Here is a 25,322-nt window from a genome sequence, read left to right on the forward strand (position 1 = left end):
ATGCTAACTATCGTCTCTGCAAATGAGAGCGTATGTAGACTGTGAACCATCACTAGCAAAGTCGGCTGTACAACTGGGGCGAGTGCTAGGGAGTCTCTCTAGACCTGCCGTGTGGCGGCGCTTGGGCTGCAATCACTGATAGTGGGGCCACGCGGGTCTGACATATACTAACGGACTGCGGCCGATTTAAAGGCTACCACCTAGCAAGTGTGGTGTCTGGCAGTGACACCACAAATTCCTACTCCAATTCTGTAGTTTTCTTTACTGATGGTTCAGTGTAGAGACTGAATAACATCGGGGATAGGCTAAAACCCTGTCTCCCTCTCTTTTCGTGCCTCACAATTCATAACTGCCACCTGGTGTCTGTACAAGTTGTGTACAACCTTTTGCTCCTGATGTTACACCTGCTACCTCCAGAATTTCAAAGAATGTATCCCAATTAACATTGTCAAAAGCTGTCTGCAACTCTACAAAAGCTATAAGTGTAAGCTTGCCTTTCCTTAATCTATCTTCGAAGGTAAGTCATAAAGTCAGTATTGCATTGGGCATATCTACATTTCTCTGGAATCCAAAAATATGTTCCCCGAGGTTGAGTTCTACCAGTTTTTCCATTCATCTGAAAAGAATTTGTGCTAGTATTTTGCAACTACAACTTATGAAACTGTCAGCATTTGATTTCTTTCGAATTGGAATTATTATATTTGTCTTGAAGTCTGAGGGCACTTTACCTGGCTCATATATCTTATGTACTAGGTGGAATAGTTTTGTTATAGTTGGCTCTCCCTAGGATATCATTAGTTCAGAGGGAATGTTGTCTATTCCAGGGGCCTTGTTTCCAATTAAGCCTTTCAGTGCTCTGTCAAATTCTTCTAGCAGTATCGCATGATATCTCCCACCTCATCTACATCTGTATCCTCTGCTTTACCGTAATATCGCCTTCAAGTTCATTTCCCTTGTGTAGACCTTTTGCATACTCCTTCCACCATTCACCTTTCCCTTTTTGCTTAGGACTGGTTTTCCATTTGACCTGTTGTTACTTGTACAGATGCATTCCTTTTCTGAAAATGTCTTTCTAACTTTCCTTCAGGTGGTATCTATCTTTCACCTGGTTTTATATACTTCTGTATCCTTGCATTTGTCTTCAAACAATTCCTGCTTAGCCATTTTGGATTTTCTGTTAATCTCATTTTTTAGATGTTTGTACTCCTGTTCAGTTACTTCATTTGCTGGATTTTTATATTTTCTCCTTTTGTCAACTGAATTAAACATATCTTGTGATATCCAGAGAGATATTTAATCATAAGCACTGAGATATGTGAAAAACTGCCTTTTGCTTAAAACGGAAAAAAGTTATCCAAACAGTACTCCTCCAGTGTTTGATAATTAGAACAATCAGTGACTTTCAGCATACTTCAAACATTATTTTAAACCTTTTCTAAACTTTTTCTTGTTTACCTGCTGAACATTACATATTTAACACATTAACTCATATGTAATCAGACATTTGATACTGTTTTTGTACACAATACTTTGTTTCTCAAAATAACGGGTGTTGCATTGGTATCATATTACAGCTTAAAACAACTCAATAAAAACCATTAAATAAACCGTAATGGACCTAAATGAACCTTTTGGATAGTAAGCATCTATTCCAGTTATCACTGTCATTACAAAAGATTCCTTCTGAATGCGGGAAATTCCACTAATATATTTCCATTCTAATCCACTGAGCTTTTTCCCAGTAACTACTTTGTCTCAATGTATGAGGGGGGACCCAAAACAAACTGGATTGTTGTCATAAAAAATTTATTGATGAACCTTTTTACAAAATTACTTCAGTCACCTTCAAAATACTCTCCATTGCATGTGATGCACTTGTCAAGTCTCTTTTCCACTGTTGTAAGCAGGTTTGCAACTCTTAAAGTTTGATATTGTCCAGTGCCCTTTTCGAAGCTGTTTTTACTGCCTCCACATCGTCATAACATTCCCCTTTTGGCGTTTTTTTCATTCGTGGAAATTGGAATAAGACGCACGGGGCTAGGTCCTGCGAATACAGAGCATGGGGAATGACAGACCACCTCTGAGATGCCAAATAGCGGGTAACTAGTAAGGCCGTGTGTGCTGGAGCGTTGTCGTGATGCAGAAACTAGTCACCCGATCGCCAAAGTTCTGGGCGTTTCCTCCTCACATCCTCTCGCAGACGTCTTAAAACATCCAAGTAAAAGTGCTGGTTAACAGTCTGGCCAGGGTGTACGAATTCCCAATGCACAATTCCATGAACATCACAAAAGACAATGATCATTGTCTTCACATTTGACCTCACTTGCCTTGCTTTTTTTGGTCTGGGAGAATTGGGAGTCCTCCACTGGCTTGACGCTTGCTTGATTTCTGGGTCATACCTGTAACACCAACTTTCATCCCCTGTAATGACTTTGTTCAAGAAATTTGGATCACATGCAATCTCTGTTTTCAAGTCCTGACACACATTCATGCGGATGGTTTTTTGCTCCTGTGTGAGAAGGCGTGGAACAAATTTAGCAGCAACACGTCTTGTGTGCAAATCCTCACTCAAAATCTGCTGGCACGAGCTCCAACTGTTTCCTGTCTCTGCTGAAATTTGGTCAATCGTTTGGCGACGATCCTCTTCAATCTTTTGACGGGCCTTTTCAATGTTCTCCTCATTTCGCGATGTCGAAGGGTGTCCAGAACGAGCTCGGTCTTCAACACACATCTCACCACGTTTAAAGGCCCAAACCACTCGAAAACCTGTGTGCGGCTCATAGCGTCCTCTGGAAAGCTTCCTGAAGCATTTGGTGTGTCTCTGTCACAGTTTTTTTAAGCAGGAAACAAAATTTCACACACTCTCTTTGTTCTTTTAAAGTTGTCATAACGACTTTGCAGAGGTAACCTGCTAACAGTCAGAGAAACACAATACCGCACTTGCACGTACAGCTCTACACTGACGCCGTCTGCACAGCTGTTTCGTGAAGGTCTCTACTAACACCATCTAGCGTGAGAACCCTGCACTATGTCTACGAGTGGCAGCGCCCTCGGAGTCAGGTTTATTTTGGGTCCCTCCTCATATGTACGATTACTGGGGTGGCACATAGTCAATTAACAACAAGGAAAAAAGAGTAGAGATTAGTTGTTCTGAAATGTAGGCCATTCAGCGTGTTTTCTGGGATCGAAAAAGACACACGGTGGTACAAGCAGCTGTGACATTGACAATACGAATCAACTTTGGAGTCATCAGAAGGGAGGAAACCTGTTTGTAGTGAATAGCAGCCTTCTGTTAGCTGACAAGAAGTCAGTTTGGTGAGTGTGGATGATGTGGGTGCTTTCCTTTTATTCATCACAATTACTGTCTTCGTTTGTGGCCGTCTATTTTGTTGCTGCGCAACTTCTGTTGCTGGAAATTGGTTAGGTGCTTCAGAAGAGACAGGAAGCTTCTGTTTGAACAACCATTAATAGTGCTCCTTTTGTTTCAGTGTATCCCACTCCTTAGCTCGTAAGTGTTACTATACTACAGGAACTGTGCGGTTGCAGACGGTGATGGATTTGGTCGAGCAATGCTCCAGGATACAGACGCTGAGGGCATCTGACGAACTGCTGAAGACCGAGAGAGCTTCAGTGGCAGTATCTCGACTACAGCACCTCCGTGTGCTGCGTCTGCAAGAGACACACGTATTCAATATTCGTGTCGTGCGTCCCTTTGTGCTGAGACCTCTGGCTGACGGGTGCCCCCGACTAGTAGAGATTGACTTCGGGCGTTTGTTTGTCAGTATGGATGATCTGAAGTACTTTCTGAATGCCAAGAAGAACACCCTCAAGTCCTTACGAATAAAGTGGTCAATGGATGGAACGAGGTGAGTGCTATTACCTCTCCTCATACGATTGTATGTTCAATATTTTCACACTACATAATAGCCATTTGGCTTATTTCACCCTTACATATGCATAGGGACAAGAGATACAAAAGGTTAAGAAGACATCTAATTATTACTATAGTGCTTTTAGGATAGGTGTAGTTCAGTAAACATATCTACGTCTTCAAACATCTTCTGTCATGTTTTTTACGAAATTACTTCCACTCGCAGCTAATAGTGCCATTGTATTTAAGGGTTGTGCCCAATTCAGTTCTGTGCGATTGAGCAGTACCCGGCAGAACTGTCTCACTCGCACGTGCCACTGTCGATTGATTGTGTACACACAGCCTGTAGAAGAGGAAGTTTTTCAAACGTGCTTCCCTTGGTGCACAATTCTGGGCCCATTACTTTTCCGTTTACATCTGCAATATTCTGTCATCATTTATTTCCATTCTACTTTTTGCTGCTCATTATTGAAACTTAGCAACTCATATGCGAGGGAACTGTGCCTGCTACAGCGCGAGCTTGTAGTGGAATGTATACTTTGGTACTACATAATTTTATTGTGAAACAGTTGCCAAAAATGGCTTTCTACTGCAGCTCGCATATGAAAGTGTGACCGTGTGAATGTTACACTAAACTCACGAAAATAAATACAGTAAAATCCTGTTTTACACATTCTCACATTTTACATTTTCCTGCTTTTCATGTTCATTTTTGTCGGTGCCACCAGGAGTCACATTCTCTCAATTCAGTATTTTCCTGTTGTTAATGATTTTGTGTTACAACATTTCCCACATTTTAAGTTTTCTTTGACATTATCACAACCTTTAACATTGTTTTTCATACAGATATCTGCAAAAAGTGCATTGTATTCCTGCTCAGTCAACCTCGGAACAAAGCAGAAAATGCAGACTATACACGAAGTTAATAATCATGTAACACAGTGTTAGCATAGTAAGCAAGATTTTCATTGTCATCATGTTGGGTCACAGCCACCTGTATTATAGGTTCGCAGTGTTTGGAAGGGTCGGAGAGTATGCTGATCGTGATCTGACAATAGTAGCAAGCTTCCTTCTGCACATCGTCTTGTATTTCTACAGCTTTGATTTAATTTCAGTTATTCATACAAACGAGACACCACTTTTGAAGATATGAAGATGGAATCTGTTCTTTCAGACATTTCCAATAGAACAGATACCATCTTCATATCGTTTAAGGCTAACTGGCTGATGACCTCCTTCAGTGGGGATGCACACAATTTGCCTGAACTCTTACGTTGGATTGTCTACTGCGAGTAATGGGTATAACGGCAGGGGCACTACGAATGTAGAGTGTGGACTTTAAGTTGAGGTTGTGGTTCTCACGGGGAGACTGCCAGCAATAAATTCGTGCAGTCACACTATCCTCTGTGCCCTCGGTGGCTCAGTTGGATAGAGTGGCGGCCACGTAAGCAGGAGATCCCGGGTACGAGTCCCGGTTGGGGCACACATTTTCAACTGTACCCGTTGATATATATCAACGCCCATAAGCAGATAATGTTATTGATTTAACTGTAATTTCACTTTTGAAAACTATATAATGAGCTTTCACAAATTGTTGTTTCTTGAGTGTAAAATACACTAATCCGTAGTAGGCATGCAGTCTTACGGCAATACGACTTCACGTCAGACACAAGTATTCCTCCTCGAGATGCTCCATAACATTACGAATTACATCCTCTTCCTTGCCCAGGATGTCCCTGAACCAAGTGACCTCCTTGTTGACAACAAGCTGTAGATTTTGTGTCTGTTGTTCTCCATTTATGAAAGACTCCCAACATTAGTGTTTCAACCAGTATTGTGTTACAAGTTTTATTTACCACAGTTTTATTACGATTAACAGTAATAAGTCTCACACTGTAATGTGAATGCTTTTTTAATGTGGTTTCATGAAAGAGTACAGCAAATTGCTGTTAGAAAGAAACAAAAACAATTATTTCAGTTTTTTTTAAATATGCAAATTTTAAATCATTATAATTTCTTATTTTGAACAATATATAGAGAATGACAGTGGGATAAATTTATTCATTTTTACTTGTTGTGTTTCCAGTGCTTTCCTGTATTTTGCACTTTCCAGCATCTTAAACTTTTTTTTTTTTTGTGTCATTCCATTGAAAATTGTAAGCAGGGGTTTAACTGTATGTCAAGAGCTGATTCCACCACTTGGGTGTAAAAATTCAGTATACTACAGTTCAGTTATATACTTCAGAGTCTTTTTGTCTCTGATACATTAACTACTGTCCACAATTAAGCATTATTAAGACCACTGTGGCCTGGACTGCCATTGTTTCATTGTTATGCACACACAAAAAGACACAAAACTATATAAAATAACTCCCTCTGGAATATGCACACAAAATCAACAATTAAATTCAGTAAAGAATTTTCCATAGATAGTGTTCAGTGAACACATGTATTTGCAGTGATGGTTGATAACACTGACACATGGGGCAACACTATCTGAACAAAATAAACCTCACGCTTGGGGAGGGGGGGGGGGGGGGGAGAGAAAGAGAGAGAGAGAGAGAGAGAAGAAAACCATAAACACCTTTTGTTCATGGATTCACGTCAGCATAAATGTATATTTCATATCTTGCAATGATACATTGAACTCACAAAAATTTAATTAAATTATTTAGATAAATACCGATATAAGATGACAGATGGTCGTAATATGACTGTATAATAATAGTGATAGTAGTAGCGGCAGCAGCAACAGCAACAATAACTCATGGTCTTGGCTATTATCCAGTAGTGAGGAACAGATATCAAGCAGAGGTACAAGCTTCACACTGAAACACAAACTTACTGCAAACACTGCGTTCTCAGATTAAGATTTGTAAAGCTGCATAGTGGTGAACTTTCAAACTGATCAGGCTCTAACTGAACTACAGAAATCAGTTAAACATTAGCACAGTTGCCATGTCACAGAAGAAGCTGCCCTTGCTTCCAGTTTTGTCTTACAAATTCTCCAGTACTAGCGTGGTTATTTTACCAGGGTGTATATGTGGACAAGGAAAAATAATTCCCGGGTAAAAATACACTTTCTCCCACGTGAAAATACGCTTTTTCTGTGTTAAGTGACACTAAACTCTTCCTCAGCACTGTAAAACTCATCAATTCTTTGAATGTTTATGGTTTTATATATGGATGTAAAATTTCCCGCCACTTTAGGAAACTAAACTCGGAGGGGGAAAAAACGTTTTGAATTACCTTTGATGTGCACTAACATGTACGCTGCATAGTTTCGTATTACGAAGGTATAAATTTGAATTCCACCATACACCACATGTCACTTTCCGAAGCATTGAAATCGAGATTGCGATGCGCTTTTGTAAGCCAGTCATAGTTCATGTCCCGTGATCTCACCACCTGATGACAGCATAGGACACGTGATGTAGTCAGCCAATAGCAAAATCACTCTTAAGTAGTGCAAACACACAAATAAGAAAAGTTAGTGGTTTAAATTAATATACATAGCATTCACATATAATGTTGGTCTCAAAGATTAATAAGCTGGAAGAGAAGCTAAGCTTCCACATACAATGTTGATCTTTTTTGCGTGTGTAACACTTAAAGATACAGCATACAAATGTGCCAGCAAATTTTTAATAACTTCGTTTCAAATAAAGCAGAAAAGATTAATGAAAGCCAAACCTCGTTAGCAAACCAACAAAAATAACTTCATTGTTCTGCAAGGCAATTAATGCTTGACTGTCAGGAAGGTGGAAATAAAATATAAAACTAATAACATATTTTAGCCTTCTGTAATCATGGGAACGTATTTTAATTCATTTAATAACTCCCGGCCGCAAAAATCCATTTGTTATCATTTAACGTGAGAACAATAAATGAAGAGGAAACAACAGAATGACTGAACTTAAACACAGTTCACGTGGATACGACCCATCTACCCACCACAACTCAGACTACTCCGGGCATCAGCACCAGATTTACTATATTTCTGGTGCAATATTAAGTAGTGGCACCCAGCCATACTTCCGTAACCAGAAACGAAAGAAGATACTACTCATACAAGAATCAACTGTGCATGCACAAGAGCCCGCCCGCAACTGCTCAAACGAATCTAATTTAAACAGTTGTCATACGTCACGCTCATCGGAAGCAATTTGTTGTTACGAAGCCTTTGACACACTTCGCTGTTGGCAGATCCTTGTATGAGGACTGTGTTTTGTTGTTGTATATGGTGCATTTCGTTTGCAACTTAAGTTTTCTTCTTTTTTTTTTTTTTTTTTTTTAAGTTTATGTGTTGTTGCTGCAGTATTATTCTGCAGTAGTGGGATACAGTAATATCCTATGTTTGAGCATTGGTTCTTACCAGTCAAAATCACAAAAATTTAACTGAAAACTAAAACAATGAAATATTCCCAGAATTCTAAACAATTCCCGGGGTTTTCCTGGTTTTCTCCCGGATGAAAAAATTCCCGGGTTTTTACCAGATCTCCCGTTTTTCCTGGGTCATATACACCCTGTTTACGTGCCCAGGTTATCATCTCGGTACTGCCTGTTGACAAGTGCCCAGCATTTGATCGCACACCCACTCATATTCGAAGATAGTGCGGAGCATCTCTTCCACTGTGGCTAGTCAGTCCTCGCCTCGTACAGGACAGTCATTTTCGAGGACTACAGTGGGTGGGACTACAGTGCCAAAAAACAAGGTTATTCAAAAAGGAGTGGCATATTTCTGGAATTAATCTTTTACAAAATATAAAGGATAGAAATGCAACTCCAGTGTTCCTAGACAGAGAAAAGTGGAAACTTTTGATTAGTTCACACAGAAGATCAAGTGAAGGTGCATTGCTGCTGTTGCCCATTTGTAGGAAATTGGAGGCACCACAGGGGCATTCATTTTTTGTGCTGATGCAGTTAGCAAAATTAGTCCATTTCTAATGTTTTTGAAGACTAAGAGTGTGTGAAGTGTGTGTGAAAACTCCCCACTTCTCTTACACGAGTCGACTTACTTGGGAATGCGCAGCTGATCTTCTTCTCTGGACAACTGGCTTCTGGAATCTCTATAAACTTCTTATCCGAAGAATGATGCTAGTTACAGGAGCCTTAAAGACTCTCTCTCTACTTGCGAAATAATTAGGTACTCGAAGAATACTTTTAGTTCGCTGTCGGTATATTTCAAATTTCGTAAAGAACACATTGCCATTTCTCACATAAATATTTGACTTCTTGTAAGCCACCTGTGATGCCTCACATTTGACACAATTAAGACACATTTACTACAGAGTTGGTTTAACAACCATAGAAATCATAAACAAATCTTGCTTCTAGTCTGTGTTAAAAGTTACTAAAAATCTTTTTCGACTCAATTGTTCTTTTGTCACTAACAATAGTCACAGTTGCAAAACAGCACAGAATAACACAGAAGTTGCTCGGTGCTGCCGTGTGGTTTCATTACGACTACCGTGTATCGACCGACAAGTACTTGCCGGTGTCGTTCGACCGCTGTGTCTACAGTCTTCTCACGATAAACTTCTGACCTGCACACACAGACAGGTGACACGCAGTATGTAGTTTTCCTTTCTCCCCACTCACATCTAAAATATCGTGTCTTCTAGGCGGTGGAAGGCCGAGTGGTTCTAGAATTTACACAAAAATTCTCAAAGCACTACGTATCGCCCCTTTCAGATCGAACACATGATATTTTATTCAATCGTTATGTACATTAATATCACACGTAATAACAATTCACATTTCAACAGTATACATTTTTTTCTTTTAATAATCGTGAGGACTATATATATATTTTTTCCTTTTTTTTCTTCTGTATTTCCAATCGTAAACTCCAGGTGTTCATGACACATGAGTAACCTACTTTCTGTTCTCACCTTTTGTACTACCTTTCCTAAGTATGTACTAATTGTAGTATTTTTGTGTAGTTTGGAGGAACTCTGGGCAAAATGAGTGTTCTTCTGACACACGTAAACTTCCATAAAATGTAATAATGCTAGTTGTGCATAGAATTCAAACTTACCAGAATAATTCCTATAAAATGTGTGACTTCTGTCACAATACTGTCCCCTTCTCCTAGGATCAGTACCTATACGTTGCATGTGGGTTGACCTTCGAGAGCACTTCCTCTTTCCATTCTGGTGTGTATGCCCCTTTATAAAACATTCCTATTTTTCAGGCCACAGGTCATCCTATCTCCATATAGGTGCACCTGCCCTGTATACTTACAAAATGCAGGGTACACCCCCCTTATCCTTTCTGAGTAGGCCTCATGGTTCATTACCCTCATATACATTTCTATGTATACTATAATTAAATATTTTCTGTTAAGCTACAAATCTATTTTACACTTCACATTCGCTTTTATAACACACCATTTAATCCCTGGAGTCCTCCTCCACCTCTCAACTCCTATATCCTTATTATATACTATGTTTGTGTATAAATGTAATTTTGTGTGTATGTAGATGTGTATTTGTGTAGTCTGATTCTTCAGCCTTCTTATCTGAAGATAAGGTTATTGGAAACCACGGGAACCAGGAAGGACTTCTGTGATAGAAGTAGATGAATATGGAAAGAGGGAAAAATTAGGTAGGTCCTCAGATGAGAAGTAAGAAAGGAAATAAATGGAAATGGTTGCTAAGATTGGAGAAGAGAAAGAAGAAATCCGCAAAGACAGGAAACCCTTACACCTCCCCTCCCCAGGATCCCTACCCCTCAGATACTTGAGTGAGATGCCGGAGGAGGTTTGGTGTTAAATCGTCTCCTACAGAACAGACATTCCCACCTTCACCCTCAAGGTCCTCAAAGGAAATCTTAGCAACCTTATGAACACCCAGCTAATGGTAAAGAATCAGTCACACTTGTTTGTGAGGGTTGTATGAAAGGTGTGGTGTGTGTTTTGTGTTAGTCACGATTTATATGTTCTCATAAACCACGCTTTTATCTACAATACCCAACCCTCCCATCTACATCGCATCTTATAAAAGGTATAAAATATTCTGTACAAAATAGAAAATTATACCCTACAGTCTAACAATCATTCAGTTTGGCACGTTATATTACATTTTCCACAGACATAATAGTCTTATTCTGTTTATTTCATGTCTAGAGATCACTTTCTTTCGTATCCCATGATTCTCCTAAGTTGTAGTCATATCCAGTTTTCTAGGTAATAAGATTGTAGGATAGTTTAAGATTTTAGGAATAGATGACAATAGTTTAAGATCTAAAGGGAATTCAGTGTGAGAAAACTATTTTGGAAGAAACAACAAAAACAACTCTGGATCTGACGGTCGTCACTCCGCCTGTCAACTCAGAATGTTAACATCCCTGGGGGATATATGACTCCACCCGGGTCCCATCAATCTGACATTAACTTTTCTTGTGCACTGGCGGACCAGTATTTCTCTTTAAACTTCTTTTGAAAGTCTCCCCACTGCAAATCAGTCACCACTTCACTAGTCAACACAACATAGGGTGAAGTTCCTCATTTTTCTACTTGTTCCTGGAAAAGTTTGACTTCTTCCAGAGTTTGTCTATACCTTTCCCGGTATCAGTAAGTTTGGAAGAAGCCATAGGCGATGCATTCCTGAATGTTATTCTCTCAGTGAGATTTCAATCTATAATTTCTTCTATCTGTTCCTCCAGACTACTTACATTTATGATATCAGCACTTGCTGTATTTTCTTTGAAGCTTCTTTCTACACTGTCTACTCACTTACTTACACCATTAATTTGCAATTGAGTGGCAGGCATTAATTCGCTATGCTTATCAACGCTCTCTTTCAAAGTATGTCATCCCTACTTTACAGCATTAAACTTAGCATTGCATACATTTTCAAATTATGGTAACTTTTCATTGATTTCTGATTCTACAGTATTACATTTTTTCTCAATATCAATTTCTAAAATTTGCTAAATCTTGTAACTGATCATTCTCTTTCTGACTAAAGTCAGTGAACAGTTGATTTACATGAATGTCCAAGGAATTGGTTAATGCTTTCTTTAGGTCTAATTTCAAATCCTCTCCTTTACTATTCAAGGTTTCAAATTCAGTCTTTAAAACATCCACACCTTCTCATAGATTACTGAATTCTTTGCTCTGTGCATCAACTTCGGCATTCAACAAATTTGAGAGTCTACTGAGCCTAGTTCTTTACTTAAAGCTTCACTCTAGGCATCTATTTTTTCACTTAAAGTCACACTTAAAGTAGCATTTTGAGCTTTGATTAGATTTACTATCTAAGACCAGTCTGGCCCTCCTTTACTAATTTTCATAGCCATGACTGGTTCTCAAGTTTCCCCAACTTGCTGTTCCTGATCCATAATTTAACAAGCTTTACACCTTGTGAGCATCTAAAAATTAACTTTTATTATAATAACTACACTAATAGAGTTCATTCAACAGTTTATATCACGTTGTATTAAAACAATAAAGTTCTGTTTTGCACTCACTCGGCACAGAATTTGGGCTGCGTCGACGAGCGGACATGTAATCATCCCCAGTGAACAGCAACTGGTGCCGTGGTGTCGGCTGTTGGTTTCCACGTCTGCATCCCCTCGATGTGTGTGAGAGCTATCCACTCCCTGCACCAGATCTTCTTAGTCAAAGTGATCTCGGTGTATTTCTTCTTAGAGAAACACACTGGAACTTCACTATTTCTCAATTCAAATTTTTTCTCTTTTGAGTACTCGAGCACGTCCCTGAGTCTCGGAGCAAATCCTTTATCCGGTTTGGTTTAGTTGCTATGGTAACATACAACATCCACTTTTCTCGTTTTTTGGTCTTAAAATTCCCGTGTTTTTGTGTCCTTTTTCACTGGTCGCCATGTTCTAACATTTTGTGACAACTTTTTTAATAGGCCTTCTCTTCTAAAACTGTGCTCTTTCAGCAACACCATCGGTATATTTGGACTCCGTGCACAAGAACAAATTCACACTTTCAATATAAACATTAGACTTCTTGTAAGTCACCTGTGTTGTCTTAAATTAGACACAATTAAGACACATTTACTACAGAGTTGGTTTAACAATGACAGAAATCGTAACCGTGTCTTGCCTCTAGCAAGTCTGTGTTAAAAGTCACTAAATATCTTTTCCACGCAATTGTTCTTTCGTCACTAACAATAGTCACAGTTACAAAACAGCACAGAATAACACAGAAGTTCCTCGGTGCTGCCGTGTGCTTTCTTTACGACTTCTGTCTACCGACTGAACAAGTACTTGCTGGTGCCATTCATTTGCCGTGTCTACAGTCTTCTCGTGGTAAACTTCGGACCTGCACACACAGACGGGTGACGCTTAGTAGATGGGGTTCCTTTCTCCCCACTCACATCTAAAATATCATGTGTTCGAGTTGGTGGAATTCCGAGAGGTTCTAGAATTTACGCTAAAATTCTCAAAGCACTACACATTATAATAATAATAATAATAATTTTATTGTCATTCGGCCATTACAGCAATAGACAACATCAAATACATGCTAAAATACAATTAATAGTTTGAAAGAAACAACAGGTTTCTTGTTAACATTATAGTATTATATTACAATTGATAAATTCTCTTATGTCATAGAATGGGTGGAGGACTAGCCAGTCATGAATTGTTTGTTTGAATAGTTGTTCAGGTAATTCTTGAACAGATTGAGGAAGATTATTAAATAATTTGTACCCCATGATTTCGTAGCTGTTGAGTGACTTTGACAATCTGTGGTAAGGAATATAGAGGCACCTATTCCTTCTTGTATTGTGGCTGTGTACATTCTCTCTGGTTTTTGTTTCTGGTAATTTCTTCTTCGTATAAATTAGAACATAGTATATGTACAAGTTTATAACAGTCATGATTTTCTGTTCACAGAACAATGGTTTACAGTGTGCCTTATATGCAGAACCAGTAATTATCCTAATAGCTTTTTTTTGCAGTATTAATATGTCATGTACACAGCTAGAGTTCCCCCACAAAATAATTCCATATGTTATTATACTTTGAAAGAATGAAAAATAGGATGTTCTAACATATTTTTCAGGAACACAATCCATAAGTCGCCTTAACAGGTAAATAACTCTTGACAATTTACCACTAATATATTGTACATGTTGACCCCAAGATAATTTATCATCAATGTATACCCCCAAAAATTTGACATAACTTGGATCATCTGACAGAAGCTTGTCTCTAAGACTACAGACCATCTGCTGTGTTTTGTTTTCATTCAGCAGGAATCCATTTGCCTTGAACCAATAGGATGCTTGGTCAATTGTCTTTTCTGCACAAGTTTTAAGGCTATTGAAATCCTCACTAGCATGAAGAAATGTTGTATCATCTGCATACAACACAGTGGTGGACTTGATAAACGACGGCAGATCATTTATCATTATCAGGAACAAAAAGGGGCCCAGCACAGATCCCTGCGGAACACCTACCTTGACTTGCTCTATACTCGACATTTCTCTCCCTACACAAACAACTTGCTTACGATTCTGAAGATATGATTTTATTAATTTAAGGCTGTTATGTCTAATGCCATAGAATTCCAGTTTTTCTAGGAGTGGCTTATGCTTTACACAGTCAAAAGCTTTGCTTAGATCACAAAATGTGAGTTGAGCATAGCCCTTATCCTCAAACACTTGATGTAAGTATTTGACTACAAAGTCTATAGCATCCACAGTAGACAACTTTTTCCTAAAACCATACTGAGATTCACTAATTATTCCTAATTTTTCAAAATAGACAGATAGCTGTTGGTAAATTACACATTCCAGTATTTTAGAAAAAGCTGGGACTATGGAGATTGGTCTGTAACTGGAAGGTGAGTCCATATCTCCCTTTTTATATATTGGAATTACCCTAGCCACTTTGAGTTCTTCGGGAAAATATCCTTCAGATATGCATTTATTTATACAGAATGTTAAGGGGTACACAATATAGTCTATTACTTTCTTTAGTAAATTACAGGATATGTCATATATATCTACACTGTCTGAAGATTTCATCCGTTTTACAATGCTTAGGACATGACTAGGTGAGACCTCGGAGAACATAAACGTACCTGTGTCTGTTGGTGTTCTGCAAACATTTTTAGAAAGTAACTCTGATGAACTGATATCAGGTTTGATTATAGTATTTCCTACATTTTCAACAGATTTAATAAAGAAATCATTGAATTTTTGGGGACTTATATTAATTTTTTTGCTTCTCACATCTTTAGCAACACCATTTATTAATTTCCATGCAGCTTTGCACTTATTTGTGGAATTATCAATGGTATTGAAATTATGTGCTTTTTTGGCTTTCACGATGGCTTTTTTATACTCATTCCTGCATTTTATATAGGCTAATCTGGCATGTTCTGTTTTCTGATTGCTACATATATTGTGCAACACCATAACTTGGTTTTTCATATTTGATAATTGTTTAGTGAACCATGAATTTTGTCTGTTTGTAGCCCTGTTTGTAAAGCCTTTGTCAGTTAATTTGCATTTCTTTATGGGGATGTTGTCATTAAATTGTGTCAGAAATGTTTTAAAAAATCTCTCAAATAATAGTTTCCCTGACAAATCAGCACTAAGACTATAACTTGTGTCACCATGACATTGGTTGGACCAGTCTCTCTCAGCAAGGGACTTACAGAGCTGAACAATTTTGTCATCTGTGACAGGCCTGGTGATTATAACTTTTGGGACAGGCTTAGGAATATTACTATTATCAATACAGAACCTACTTGTATAGTTTAAAGATACAGAGTCATGATCTGAAAATGGAAACGCTGTAACAGCACATGTTTCTTCTGTAGTTATAAAGTTGACAAAAATATTGTCAAGACATGCTTTATCTCTTGTGGGCCTGTTATTGATTGAGTGCAAATTGCACTGTCTTAGAAGGTTTTTCAACTCAGTCACAGTACGTTTATGTATTGTTATATCAAAATCTGCGTTCAGATCTCCACCAATTACTATGTCATAATGCAACCATCTGGTCCCTCTTAGTACATCTAACAGCATGGCCAATTTTTCTAGAAATACATTGATGATACCCTTAGGTGACCTGTAAAGGGATACTATTACTAACTTAAGACTGTCTATAACTATACCAGTGGCTTCAAAGTTCTGTTCCTCACATAAATAATCTAGGTCCAACTTAACAATGGAGCAGCTGAATGACTGATTAATATATATTGCCACACCACCTCTTATATGCAGTTTTCTACAGTAACTATTTGCTACATTATAGTTATCAAGTTTGACAACTGGAAGTACACTCTCAGTAACCCAATGTTCCCTCAGACAGAAAATATCAAATTTGTTATCTAGTCCAAAACTGTTTACAATAAATTCTTTATCTATTAGTCCTTGAACATTCAGATAGCAAATTTTAAGATCATAATCGTTGTTTATTTTAGATTGAACGTTTTGGTGTGGTGTTATGAAATTTGTTACACTACTTATCTCGTGGGCTTCTTCATCTTGCTGCCTTCCACTAAAAAATCATTGAGACGGACAGGAGGTGCTGTTTTCCGTCTACCCGTAACACTTGATGCTGCTTCTCCTGCTGCAATTCTCATTTCTCCTTTTAGAGGCACTATAGTTACTGTTGCTGGTGAAACTTCTGCTGTTGATGCTACTGTTACTTCCTTTTCCACTGCTGCTACTGATAATGTCACTGGTGACTGTGACGCTTTACATGTTTGCACAGTTGTAATTTTTTCATCGTAGGGTGTATCTGCAGATGTTTCTTCCTCATACGCTGTTGGTGCACTTTTCTTTTCTGTTGTCATTGGCAGAAAACCTGTTGCAGGTAGTGCTATTTTTACATAGGCGTCCACTCCTGCTGTCTTTATCACCTGGAGAATTTCTTTGGCCAGCACTTTCTTGCCTAGGTTGTTTCTGTGCAGTCCATGTCTAGTAAAATGCTCTCTTACTGAACTCGTTGCTTCAATGAAAGTTGTGTGCACAAAACCGCTACAAATCTTCCTGAATTTCCGATTTGTCGCGATGATTTCTTTGTTTACACACGAGTCTTCAGTTAAGTCGTGTCTGTAGGGGATGTTTACAACAAATACCCTCGCCTGTGAAATTTTTCCTAGCGATTCTTTCAGTGTTCTTACAGCAAGGCTGCTTTCATTTTTATAGACATCGTTTCCCCCTCCGATTATGACACAGTTGACGTCGCTTTTCACGGAACTTTCACAGTTTTTCAGCACTTCTCGTAGAGGAGCACCAGGTTTCGAAATTCCAATCACTTTATATTCGGACTGCATATCAGACATGATTGTAGCCAGTCCCTTGCCATGACTCGTCGATAATATGTATATTTCTTCCTTCTTCTTCTCTTTTTCCTTTTTTGTCTCGTGTTCAGTTTTATTACAAGTTGCTCTCACACGATTTTTTCGTTTAATAGTATTTGATGGTAACGCGTTTCTGCTGGCACTTTTTTGTTCAACAGATCTTTCCGAGCAGTTACCTGTTACACTGAGATTTTTTGTCCATGATTCTGAGCTGTCTGCACTTAGAACATCGTATTTATTCATTAGTGGAACACGAAAAACATTGGTATTTAAGACAGGTCGAGATATTTGCTTAGGCCTAGTATATACACACTCTCGTTTGCCTGTTTGCGTATCTGTGGGAAGGTCCATATAGTCGATCAAACTTTTCAGCATTTCTGCATATTGTCTAGCTTTACTTAAGTCACTTTGCAGTTCTTCCCTCACATTTATTTCGAGTCCAGCGTTGCACATTTCAAATGCAGTTTCAAGACCGTTGCACTCAGTTCCACAGTCACATGTAGGCCTATGTTGACCGAGATTTGCTTCCACGAAACAACAAGAATGATACCATTTATGTGCCACTACACATATTTTAACACCTTTTATCACTTTTTTTGCACATAGCATACAATTCACTGATGGTAATTTACCGATATTCACGGAGCGATTTGCCACTACATCCATATGCGCCGCCATCTTGTATCTCATAATGTTTGTGACAGGCATGTATTTTGATAAAAATTTGACAGAGAGCTGCCTGCTGGTAAACAAATGTATGAGTACCGTTGAAAATCACAGAAAATGGGTGCATCTGCAAATGGAAAAGTGTGTGTCATCCTTGCACACAGAGTGAAGATGTCAAAGGTATCTGTGCAACTTACAAAAGGCACCCTAGGAAATCCATGACATGAGCAAGCAGTAAACTTAAGACCCTTCAACTAGAGATATGGTGAGTTAGGAAACTGTCTGCATCAGAAATTGTATACATCAGAATTGTTGCAAGCATTCCATTCTGATGACCACACCAAAAGATTTGAATTTTGCACAGAAATTCTAGAGGAAATGGAAGAGGATATTTTTTTCTGAACAATTATATTTTTCGTATGAATCCACTTTTCATCTTTCTGGTACAGTTGCTCGACATAATGCTAGATTTAGATTTTGGGAGAGCGAAAATCCTATGGTAGTAGTTCAGCACAAATGAGACTCACCAAAAGTGAAAGTCTTCTGTTCAGTTGCCATAAACAAAGTTTACGAAGCGTTCCCTCCCTCCCTCCCCCCCCCCCTTTTTTTAAAATTGAACACTGTTGTAGGAATCTTGTATCCAGATATGATAGAAAACTGGCTGTTTCCTCAACTTAAAAGTAATTCATGTAAAGTCGTCCTCTCATAAGGTGGCGCATGCTTCTTCTACAACCGTGTTCGATGTCACTGAATAACACCACTCTAGGATGCTGGTTGAAGGACGAGGAGTGGATGATCAGTTTATCAGCAGCCACCAGACTTTATGGCCCTGCAATTTTTATGCATTGGTCTACACAAGACAGTTCTTTCGCCCTACATATGCCTACTACTCTCTAAGATGTGAAATTGTTGAAGGTGTGAATTCGATAAAGACCAGCTCATTGGTCTGTGGGCAGAAATGAGCCTTCATTTTGATGTAACAAATGGTGCTCACATTGAATGAGTGCATAACTGTTGTTGTTGTTGTTGTTGTGGTCTTCAGTCCTGAGACTGGTTTGATGCAGCTCTCCATGCTACTCTATCCTGTGCAAGCTTCTTCATCTCCCAGTACCTACTGCAACCTACATCCTTCAGAATCTGCTTAGTGTATTCATCTCTTGGTCTCCCCCTACGATTTTTACCCTCCACACTGCCCTCCAATACTAAATTGGTGATCCCTTGATGCCTCAGAACATGTCCTACCAACCGATCCCTTCTTCTCGTCAAGTTGTGCCACAAACTTCTCTTCTGCCCAATCCTATTCAATACTTCCTCATTAGTTATGTGATCTACCCATCTAATCTTCAGCTTTCTTCTGTAGCACCACATTTCTAAAGCTTCTATTCTCTTCTTGTCCAAACTATTTACCGTCCATGTTTCACTTCCATACATGGCTACACTCCATACAAATACTTTCAGAAATGACTTCCTGATACTTAAATCCATACTCGATGTTAACAAATTTTTCTTCTTCAGAAACGCTTTCCTTGCCATTGCCAGTCTACATTTTATATCCTCTCTACTTCGACCATCATCAGTTATTTTGCTGCCCAAATAGCAAAACTCCTTTACTACTTTAAGTGTCTCATTTCCTAATCTAATTCCCTCAGCATCACCCGAGTTAATTAGACTACATTCCATTATCCTCGTTTTGCTTTTGTTGATGTTCATTTTATATCCTCCCTTCAAGATACCATCCATTCCGTTCAACTGCTCTTCTAAGTCCTTTGCTGTCTCTGACAGAATTACAATGTCATCGGCGAACCTCAAAGTTTTTATTTCTTCTCCATGGATTTTAATACCTACTCCGAATTTTTCTTTTGTTTCCTTTACTGCTTGCTCAATATACAGATTGAATAACATCGGGGAGAGGCTACAACCCTGTCTTACTCCCTTCCCCACCGCTGCTTCCCTTTCATGTCCCTCGACTCTTATAACTGCCGTCTGGTTTCTGTACAAATTGAAAATAGCCTTTCGCTCCCTGTATTTTACCCCTGCCAGCTTTAGAATTTGAAAGAGAGTATTCCAGTCAACATTGTCAAAAGCTTTCTCTAAGTCTACAAATGCTAGAAACATAGGTTTGCCTTTCTTTAATCTTTCGTCTAAGATAAGTCGTAAGGTCAGTATTGCCTCACGTGTTCCAGTATTTCTACGGAATCCAAACTGATCTTCCCCGAGGTCGGCTTCTACTAGTTTTTCCATTCGTCTGTAAAGAATTCGTGTTAGTATTTTGCAGCTGTGGCTTATTAAACTGATTGTTCGGTAATTTTCACATCTGTTAACACCTGCTTTCTTTGGGATTGGAATTATTATATTCTTCTTGAAGTCTGAGGGTATTTCACCTGTCTCATACATCTTGCTCACCAGATGGTAGAGTTTTGTCAGGACTGGCTCTCCCAAGGCCGTCAGAAGTTCCAATGGAATGTTGTCTACTCCGGGGGCCTTGTTTCGACTCAGGTCTTTCAGTGCTCTGTCAAACTCTTCACGCAGTATCGTATCTCCCATTTCATCTTCATCTACATCCTCATCCATTTCCATAATATTGTCCTCAAGTACATCGCCCTTGTATAGACCCTCTATATACTCCTTCCACCTTTCTGCTTTCCCTTCTTTGCTTAGAACTGGGTTTCCATCTGAGCTCTTGATGTTCATACAAGTGGTTCTCTTATCTCCAAAGGTCTCTTTAATTTTCCTGTAGGCAGTATCTATCTTACCCCTAGTGAGATAAGCCTCTACATCCTTGCATTTGTCCTCTAGCCATGCCTGCTTAGCGATTTTGCACTTCCTGTCGATCTCATTTTTGAGACGTTTGTATTCCTTTTTGCCTGCTTCATTTACTGCATTTTTATATTTTCTCCTTTCGTCAATTAAACTCAACTGTTGGAACATTGAAATCTAAACCTTTTCCTGTCTCAGGATCATTGAAATTGTGTTTGTACTGTTTGTAGTTTGTGAGAAATATTTTTTTGAAATCTGCTCCTTCTTTTTGAATAACTAAGTATGTGTTTCTTCAGTTAAAACTTTTGAGGTGAAAGAGCCTACCAATCATAGATTTACCTCTGAAGATACCTCCCACAGTTGGAAACAAAACGTCAAACAATAGTTTTACATGTCGAACACAGCCTTTCGGCGTTGAAGTTTCGACTTAGGTACGTCTACATCTACATCCGTACTCTGCAAGCCACCCGACAGTGTGTGGCGGAGGGTACTTTGAGTACCTTTATCGGTTCTCCCTTCTAAACACTGGCTTTGAAACCTGTGTTGTATGGTCTGTATGTATTGTTAACAAAGATATTTTATACAAAGAATTTCATTTTGGCAGTATATTCTCATGACCATTTGCCTATATACATCAAGAGTAATTTAAGTTGGTACTGAGTTGCAGGAGCAGTCAACAGATGGCAGCCACAAACTTGTCAGGTGTTGCATATACGTCATAAAAATTGAATCCTGACTTTGTAAAGTCATAAAAGTGCTATTTATGTTGAAGCCTTAGGAGCATTAAAAACTGTCCTCTGAAAACGCTATTTTGTACCCAACAGAATTGCAAATACCTAGTGCCCTGACACTCATCATTGTGTCTAATGTAAAGCAATACAATTTGTCACTCACAGGTATAATTTCGATGCAAATTAATGTGGTGATAGTATTAATGTTATCATATTTCAGTGGCAAGTGATGTAAATGTGACAGTTGAACATGGAAATGTTACAAATAGAGGATTAGAACCATTAATTTGGAATTGGAATATAAGGTACACTGTTTTTTTGGTCTTCTGAAATGTGACTGAAGATTAATAATTCTCACGAGCCCCATTTCTGTTGTTACACAGGTGCCTCTTATCGTTGCTGCCAGTATATGCTGACAGCTTGGAATGTCTGGAACTTTACGAGTACGACATAGCCCACGACTTAGCCAGAGAGGCATTCACTACTGTCGGAAGCTTAAGGAACTTGCAGGAACTCTGGATGTCCGTCCCCGATCAAGTACCACCTGGAGCAGCTGCTCTGGCTTTTACGTAAGTCGTGTGTCGAACACGTAGAGTTCTCATGAATGTGTGCAGTATTGTGTTGGAGTTGCAGTTTAAAGAGGTGGTGAGAGAAGCAGAGAAGGAAAACGGCTACTGTATTTACTCGAATCTAAGCCGAATTCAAATTTAAACCACACCTGAAAAATGAGACTCTAAATCGAGGGAAAAAAATTTTCCCGAATCTAAGCCGCACCTGAAATTTGAGACTCGAATTGTTAGGGGGGAGAAAAGTTTTAAGCCGCACCTCCAAATCGAAACAAAGTCAGTCCATTATAATATGAGACATAATTTAGGTTGAATGAATGACGATACGGCTACAGTAGTTTGGTTCGAATCGTAAGTTTAGCAATTAAGCTTTACCAGGTAGCCACTGCTATGCGTCAGGCGCTCCGTCCATATTTGTACGAGAACTCTTCCTCTTTCACGTGCTTTGTCTGATTTGAATTGATTGCTTATTTTACTTTGATCTGTAAAGTGCCATTCTCTTTGTTATAGGTGTTTACGTCACTCTAAACTGAAAATGCATTACTGTACTGTGTCATGCATTGTTTGTCGCATTCTGATAATGAGTGTTTATGGCCTGTCACCGCTCACCACATGGCTTGCTATTGTGCACGGTACCGCCGCTTACAATGCTATTTGTTGTTACTTACACTGCTACTTTCTTTGATAATGATCAACAAGAACCAAATAATAGACTGCGTATGATAGATGATGTTCTGAACGAGAGTTTAGCGAAAAATTTTTCTCCGTTTGAAAATCTTTGCAGTACATTACATTCTGCACTGAAATTAGAGTCATCTTAGATTTAAAAATCTAGTCAGTTGCCGTGCTTCATTTCTGACTGTATCACTATTAGACATAAGAATAATACGAATATAAACATGACATGATATGTATATTTTTCTGCTGTTGTCTCACTCTAGTTTCGTAGTTTATTAGGTAGACAGGATTTAAATGAGATAGCAGCAAACATGAAAGAATACATGGCAAAATGTTTATATTCGTATTATTCTTGCAGTGAAGAGAATACTGCATGTGATTCACAATTCATAAAAGTTCCTATTAGCAATCATCTCTTCTCACAGGTAGGAAAAAATTCAGAATGTAGAGTTTCCCTTATTGACAAATATCCCAAACAGTCTTGCCAGTAGGATTTTCATAGTACATTGAAATGCTGCTACATTCGAAGATGAACAATACGAAATTTGTATTTACTTTGTTGAATAATGTATGAAGATGCAGTGGTCGAAACTCGGGTCAGAGAAAAAAGATAGTCTTCCACCTTTTATTTTATTTTATTTTATTTTATTTACTGACGCAGAGGTTTTTGCGCCAGTATTTCTCTTTGTGCCTGCAATGCATGCCTGTGAAGCGCTACATATATTTGACAGCAGAAGTTACTTTTGGCGGCACCTACCAACATTTTTCAGAACTTCTGCATACTTTGCACTCGATTCTAAGCTGCAAGCGGTTTTTTGGATTACAAAAACCGGAAAAAAAGTGCAGCTTGGATTCGAGTAAATATGGTATGCAGGTGCTCTGGATGGATAAGAAGCATGTGCGATATTGGAGTGAGAGCATTGTAGGGAATAGAGGCTAACAGAGGGAGGGGTCGGGATTTACAGGAACAAAGAATATATTGCAAGTAGAGTTCCCACCTGCAGAACAGAGGATAGTGGATGTTGTTAGAAAGAATCCAGGTGGCATGAATTTTTTTTTTTTTTTTTTTTAAAAAGAAGAGTGACCCACCAAGTAGGTAATTACTGTATTTACCTGATTATAAGATGAGGTTTCTTCCCAAATTTGCCATTCAAAATATACAAGATCGTGTTATATTCACAGATTAAACTGCTGCTGCTGAGATTAACATTTTAACATTGTTTAACAGAGTACATAGGGGCCATGGAAGAGGAGGTGGACGAAGATGAAATGGGAGATATGATACTGCATGAAGAGTTTGACAGAGCACTGAAAGACCTAAGTCAAAACAAGGCCTCTGCAGTAGACAACATTCCATTAGAACTACTGACAGCCTTGGGAGAGCCAGTCGTGACAAAACTCTACCATCTGGTGAGCAAGATGTATGAGACAGGCGAAATTCCCTCAGACGTCAAGAAGAATATAATAATTCCAATCACCAAGAAAGCAGGTGTTGACAGATGTGAAAATTACTGAAATATCAGTTTAATAAGTCACAGCTGCAAAATACTAATGTGAATTTTTTACAGACGAATGGAAAAACTGGTAGAAGCCGACCTTGTGGAAGATCAGTTTGGATTCTGTAGAAATATTGGAACACATGAGGCAATACTGACCCTACGACTTATCTTAGAAGAAAGATTAAGGAAAGGCAAACCTACGTTTCTAGCATTTGTAGACTTAGAGAAAGCTTTTGACAATATTGACTGGAATACTCCCTTCCAAATTCTAAAGGTGGCAGGGGTAAAATACAGGGAGTGAAAGGCTATTTACAATTTGTACAGAAACCAGATGGCAGTTACAAGAGTTGAGGCGAACAGAAGGGAAGCAGTGGTTGGGAAGGGAGTGAGACAGGATATTAGCCTCTCCCCGATGCTATTCAATCTGTAGATTGAGCAAGCAGTAAAGGAAACAAAAGAAAAATTCGAAGTAGGAATTAAAATCCATGGAGAAGAAGTAAAAACTTTAAGGTTCGCCAATGGCATTGTAATTCTGTCAGAGACAGCAAAGGACTTTGGAGAGCAGTTGAACGGAATGGTCAGTGTCTTGAAAGAAGGGTATAAGATGAACATCAACAAAAGCAAAATGAGGATAATTGAATATAGTCGAATTAAGTCAGGTGATGCTGAGGGAATTAGATTAGGAAATGAGACACATAAAGTAGTAAAGGAGTTTTGCTATTTGGGGAGAAAAATAACTGATGATGGTCGAAGCAGGGAGGATATAGAATGTAGACTGGCAATGGCAAGCAAAGCGTTTCTGAAGAAGAAAAATTTGTTAACATCGAGTATTGACTTAAGTTTCAGGAAGTCGTTTCTGAAAGTATTTGTATGGAGTGTAGCCATGTATGGAAGGGAAACATGGACGGTAAATAGTTTAGACAAGAAGAGAATAGAAGCTTTCGAAATGTGGTGTGACAGAAGAATGCTGAAGATTAGATGGGTAGATCACATAACTAATGAGGAGGTATTGCATAGAATTGAGGAGAAGAGGAGTTTGTGGCACAACTTGATTAGAAGAAGGGATCGGTTGGTAGGACATGTTCTGAGGCATCAAGGGATCACCAATTTAGTGTTGGAGGGCAGCGTGGAGGGTAAAAATCATAGAGGGAGACCAAGAGATGAATACACTAAGCAGATTTAGAAGGATGCAGGCTGCAGTAAGTATTGGGAGATGAAGAGGCTTGCACAGGATAGATTAGCATGGAAAGC

The 25,322-nt window shown here is 38.8% G+C and overlaps 1 protein-coding gene across 1 annotated transcript in view; it reads left to right on the plus strand.

The window, feature by feature from the left end:
- LOC126159412 (uncharacterized) overlaps positions 1-25,322 on the plus strand; it is a 160,948-nt gene that overhangs the window by 77,934 nt on the left and 57,692 nt on the right. Inside the window, exons 4-5 of the mRNA XM_049916521.1 lie at positions 3,547-3,866; positions 21,712-21,897. Of these exons, the coding sequence (XP_049772478.1) occupies positions 3,553-3,866; positions 21,712-21,897 (500 nt within the window). The 5' untranslated portion in view covers positions 3,547-3,552. The remainder of the gene's footprint in view (positions 1-3,546; positions 3,867-21,711; positions 21,898-25,322) is intronic.

This window comes from Schistocerca cancellata, unplaced genomic scaffold (genome assembly GCF_023864275.1).
Source record: "Schistocerca cancellata isolate TAMUIC-IGC-003103 unplaced genomic scaffold, iqSchCanc2.1 HiC_scaffold_1140, whole genome shotgun sequence".
NCBI classification, from domain to species: domain Eukaryota; kingdom Metazoa; phylum Arthropoda; class Insecta; order Orthoptera; family Acrididae; genus Schistocerca; species Schistocerca cancellata.